Genomic DNA, 5,390 nt, shown 5'->3' with positions numbered 1-5,390 from the left:
TTCTTGTACAGAGCTCTGGCCTTTGTCCTGGGGTACTGACTTCAAATTCAGATGCATGGCCAAAGAAAATGGAGCTTGTAAAGGATCTTGAGCCTCTGAAATACCTTAGCAAAGAGTATCTCAGGCCTCTTCCTGGCTGTCCTTGTCTTTGCCAGGGGTCCATCTCTCTCCCCAGGTCACTTGTGGCGCTGGCAGCTGGGTCCTCACCTCATGGACCCGAACCCGCCAGCTGCCCTCGCGTGCAAACTCTCCAAGGTACACGATGTTAACTGTACCTGATCCAGACTTCAGCTCTTCATACCGCCCAAAAGTGTGCATGAAGGTCACAAACCCTGCTCTGCAGCTCCAATGCACGGCGTCAGGCTAGCCTGAAAATCTAAAGTTCCAGACAAGGGTGCCTCAAAGGTACCCCCCCCACACTTCGAACCCCAAGGCGTCACTATCCTAAGCGTAACCCTCTACTTCCTAGCGTCAAAGTTGGGCGAGCCAGGCCAGCAGTGTCAAGTCGGGCTAGGGCCCAAAGGTCCGTCTGGCAGCTTTGGCCGGAGAGGCCGGACGCCGAGCGTCCCCTACGTCCTGTAGAGGGAGCTCCAGCCCCAGGTTTCTCACTATTCCCCCCCCCCCCCCACGCCGGACTCCTGCCGCGATCTCAACTCCAAAGGTGTCGGGATTAGACCCCAACCCATCTCTGAAAGCAGCCTCTTCCCTAGCACTCAGGGTAAAACGCCCAGAAGCACTCAGGGACTAAACGCCGCCTGGCTTCGGCCTTGGACTCCCAACTCCAGCTCTGTCACACGCCACCAAGCGGGAAGCGTGAGCACCCCGGCTTCTCCCGCAGATCTCCTACACCCTTGCACCTATAAGGAAGAAGATGTTGGAGAGGAACTCGAGGTGGGAGCGGTCTCGAAGTTGAGCGTGGACAATCTCTATACACAGGACTGAGAAACACCAGTTGTGCGGGGTCGGAATGGGAGCAGGGAGGGAGATTCTTCTTGTTCATGCCCTGAGTTCCTGGAAGCTTCTCTAAGTCTTTCTTCTAAGTCATCAGAGAAGGCCCCAAGGCCCCACGGTTACTCCAGTAGACCCGCGGACAGAACCCAGTTCCCCAGCTCCTACTAGAGAGTAGGCCTCTTTTTCTCTTCGGACTCCGCCCTTTCTCTCGGAGCCCAGGGACTTCCATCGTCCCTTCTTGCAGAGAACCTAGCCTGCTTACCTCTGCGAGTACTACTTCCGCCATTGCTGTCCCCTGACCATGCTTCTTCTTGCTTGTGGGGATGGGGGACGCGAAAACACCAAAGAACCACCAAACAGATCGGTCCAGGTGGCAGACCCACCGGTTATAGTCAAAAGTGGCAACAGCTCATTTATTTAGCCAAAAATAGATACTTTCTTGTACAATTTGGTTCACACGTATGTACATTTCTCTGTATATACAAAAAGAGTCAGACACGCTTATCCTCTCTGCAACTCCACCCCGCCCACCCCCGAAATCAACAGAACAAATGAACCTCACAATCTAATGTGGGGCAGTACAGAAGCGACCTGGGGAGGGTCAAGGGGAACCGGCTTTATTCTTTCTTTCGTTCTTTTTTTTGTGTGTGTTGGTTGGTTGGTTTAGTGTTTCTTTTTTAGGTATTCATACACAGACATGCTTGCAAGTCATAACTATACAGAGCGATTTGTTGTTTTTTTTTTTTACAGTTAGTACAACGATTTAAAAATTGTTCAAAGAATTAAGATGAGGAGAGAGCTGACAAGACCAGAGCAGCATCCAAGTGGTTCTGGGGCCTGGAAGAGAGAGCGGAAGCAAAGGAAGCGAGATTTAGAGACTTAGAGCCTACTGAGGTAGGGGGCACTCTACTGAGCCTAGGGTCAAGCGTATGGACTTATTCAGCCCTGGGTGTAATTACTCTAAACTGCACAGAAGCGATCAGAATTCGAGGTCGGGCCTGGAAGGAATTGGGCATCACGCAGGGTAGGCCGTGTGCTCCCGTGGCCTGTTGGCGGGGCCAGACTCCCTCAGCTCTGTACCCACAGGCCCTGCTTGAGGTGCCCGAACTGAGAATGAAAAAGCGTCTTACGGGTCCACAGGAAGTGAGAAAAGAGTGGATTTTTTTGTGCTTTTTAGAAATAGATTCCCAGCCATGTTTCTCCCTTCCCCGGGTGCGGTGGGGGGAAGCAAATGGTTTCTGCCATTGGTTCTGCGTTTTCCTTATCATTCCTGAAGGGTCTCCCACTTTGGTTCCCAAATTCGGGGTCTCTTACCGCCTTGGCACCGGCTGGAAAGCTGTCTTGAGCAACTTTTTCTCCATTTCCAAGGCACTACAGCGATCTGTAGGAAACAAGGGGAAGAAAAGGGAGACCTTCAGAACGCTAGGTCCAGGCCTCTAGGGCCGCTGTACCCGTTCTGGAGCGAAGAGGAAAACAGCTTACTTTCCCCAAACCCCCTGTTCTTTTCCTCTGGCCGAGAGCCCCACCAACAGCCTCCCTCTGTGCCCCACACTTCTGTAGTCACCTGTTCCACTCTCCGGCTCCGTAGGCCGAGCGTAGGCGGCGGCGGCAGCCGCCGGGTGACCAGCGGCTCCGGGAAGTCCCAGCAGGTGCTGTGGGGCCGAGCCCAACATGGACAACGGGTGCGGCCGCGGGCCGGGCGGCGGGCCTGGGAAAGGCCGGTTGGTCCAAGCGGGGAATTTGCCAAGCGGCGCCGAGACGAGTCTGTGTGCCGCTGCTGCTGCAGCGGCAGCCGCGGGCGAGAGCTGCAGCGTCGGGGGCGCGACGGCTGCCCCGGGAGGAGAACCTCCGGTTCTGGGAGGCGAGCGACGTGGGTTATCCGGGCTGGTGGCCGTTTCGGCCAGTGACCAGATCTTGGGCTTCTGCAGGGTGGAGGAGGGCGCTGGTGCGGGAGCACAGGGGTCCAGGCCCGAGGGTGGAGAGGGCGGAGATGGAGGAGCCCTGGCCACAGGCGGTGGCGCTGGGGCCAGGCTCAAGACCGACAGTGGTCGCTCCTCCAAGCCTTCGGAGCTATCGTCTGAGTCGCTATTTTTGCAGTCCGAAATGGGTCCTAGGCCGAAGTCCCCGTTCCTGTGCGTTGCCCCAGCCAGGGTCAGTTCCGGCCCGGCTGCGGCGCTGTCTAAGTTTTCCAAATCGATCTCCTCATCTTCCTCGTCGTCCGCCAGGCCCTCGCCCCCCGTGTCCTCTTCCTCCCCAGCGAGCTCCTCCTCCTCCATCTCCAGCTCTCGTTTGCCCTCTTCCTCGTCTTCTTCTTCGTCCTCCTCCTCCCGCTCGCTCCCATAAGCATTGCCCTCCTCGTCGGTGCGACTACGGGGCGCCCACGTCATCTTGTTCTCTTTCTTGAGGCGCCGGCGCGCGTTGGCGAACCAGGTGGACACCTGGGTGAGGGTCATCTTGGTGATGATGGCCAGCATGATCTTCTCGCCCTTGGTGGGGTACGGGTTCTTGCGGTGCTCGTTGAGCCAGGCCTTGAGCGTGCTTGTGCTTTCCCGGGTGGCGTTCTTGGGACGGGACGGGTCCCCGAACTGGTATTGGCCATAGGGGTAGAAGGCGGGGTGCGGGTGCGGGAATGCGGCGGCCGTGGCCGGATGCTGGACCCCAGGGCTGTCCTTCAGCTCATACTGAGCGCCCTGTACGCACATGGAAAAGGAAGGGGACACGCACGGGGGAGCGCGAGTGAGCTCCAGTCGTCGCAGCAGCCTCCACCCTCCCGCCGGGACCCTGGTTTTCTTCTGCACGCTCACTTTGCCCTGCACCCCAGCTCCAACCCCTCTTTCCCGGGTTTCTCCGGCTCTTACCAGCTGTGGGAAGATGGGCAGCTCCGTAGCGTAGGGCAGGAAGGCGCCGTAACCCTGGGCGGCGGCAGCTGCAGCTGCGGCCGCGGCGTAGGGTGCCCCGTACACGGACGAAAGCACGTTGGATAGGGACCCCGAGGCGGCAAGCTCCGAGGCTCCGGCGCCGGGACCGCTCCGGCCTCCCGCGCTGCCGCCGCTGCCGCCTGCGGCTCCCGGGCGCTCGGGTGGGTAGAGCGGGCGGATGTACTGGTATCCGAGCTGGGGGAAGGACATGGTGGCCCACGGGGCACCTACGGAGTGGGGGCCCGGCCCCCGGGGCCGCCGTGCTCAGTGCCGCACGTTGGCTCCGGAGCGCATCGGGGGCTGGGCCGAGCCCGGGCCGCGCTGCCTCCCGCGCTGCGCTGCGCTTCGCGTTCGCCTATTGATCTGCTCCGCGGCGGCGGCGGCGGCGGCGGCGGCAAGGAGTCAGGTCAGGTCCGAACAGATTGGCCGAGATTCCCTGGGCTCCGGGCTCTGATTGACATTTCTACGGGGCCGCAAGCCCCTCCTCTCTGCTCCGTGCTCCCTCCTCTAGGCCGGGAGAGCCTCTCTGTGCCTAACGCTCAGGTCTGTCCTACTCTCCAGGAGCTGTGTCGCGCCTCGCTTCCTTCGCCCTCCTATAGTTTACACTCCCACCCTGTCCTTTCCACTCCCCTCCCCTCGCTGCGTCCCCTAGCCCCCACCCCCTGATCGCTTCCGCTCCCAAGGCTCCTTGGCAGTCCTGGACGCTGGGAAACTGCGGTTCTTTTTCCTCTTTCCCTTTCTCACGGTTGCTTTTGCTCACCTCTCAGCTTTCTTCACTTTTTCTAATCTGACTCCTCTCTCTTTTATATTTCTTTACTCTCTCATTTTCTCTTCCCTGTCCCCAATCTCTGTGTCCTGGGCTAAGGCGACCTAAAGTTGAAGACACTTAGAATGCTGTGCTGGGGGTGTGCGTCCGCGTCAGTGTCTGTGTGTCCGTCCCCGCCCTTCCACCCCCGCCCTCACCCTTCCCCAAATCTCGAGTCTGACGTTGCGCCCTCTTATTCGACTTTTCCTCGCGTCTCCTCCTGGAGTCTCCAATCACCCGGGAGCCTTCTGGGCGAGGCGGTCTTCCCTCGCGAATACAGAGCGCCGGGAGGGGCGGGGCAGGACGGGACGCAGTCTTTTCCCGCCCCCTCCTGCCAGCACGGGGAAGGGGGGGGAAACCTAGGCCAGGAGTGGAGGGTTAGTGCAGGGTCACCTCTCCTCTCGAGTCTTCCAACTCCTCTGTTCTCCACCCCCTCAGCAGCTATAGTTCTGGGTTGGGACGGGACCCCGTACCTAGGCAGGCTCCAGGGCTTCGGCGGTGGTTCCTTTTGCAGTACTCAGCTCCGGACGCTCTCAATAGCCGAAGCCGGCAGCTAAAAGGGCAGCTAAAAGAGTTTAGCATGCAGCCTGGAGTAGGGAGAGCTGCCCCTCCGAGCCTTTAAAAGACCGAATCTGTGCCGGGGAAACCCTGCAGTTTACCACGTTAACACCTCCGGGGTACCTCGGTGAGAATTCTCATTAGAAAGTGAGTTTGGC

The 5,390-nt window shown here is 59.1% G+C and overlaps 1 protein-coding gene across 1 annotated transcript; it reads right to left on the bottom strand.

The window, feature by feature from the left end:
• Positions 1 to 1,348: 1,348 nt before the first annotated feature.
• Irx3 (iroquois homeobox 3) lies at positions 1,349 to 4,488 on the bottom strand. The gene is made up of 4 exons (XM_005369597.2): positions 3,810 to 4,488; positions 2,516 to 3,641; positions 2,266 to 2,332; positions 1,349 to 1,788 (listed from the first exon to the last, which is right to left on the bottom strand). Exons 1-4 carry the CDS (start codon positions 4,077 to 4,079, stop codon positions 1,734 to 1,736), a joined length of 1,518 nt encoding a protein of 505 aa, XP_005369654.1. The 5' UTR covers positions 4,080 to 4,488; the 3' UTR covers positions 1,349 to 1,733.
• Between the last annotated feature and the right edge of the window lie 902 nt (positions 4,489 to 5,390).

The sequence above is a fragment of the Microtus ochrogaster genome, unplaced genomic scaffold (genome assembly GCF_000317375.1).
Source record: "Microtus ochrogaster isolate Prairie Vole_2 unplaced genomic scaffold, MicOch1.0 UNK54, whole genome shotgun sequence".
Taxonomy (NCBI): Eukaryota; Metazoa; Chordata; class Mammalia; order Rodentia; family Cricetidae; genus Microtus; species Microtus ochrogaster.
The sequence above is the reverse complement of the archived record's forward strand: the minus strand, read 5'-3'. Positions and strand labels throughout refer to the sequence as shown.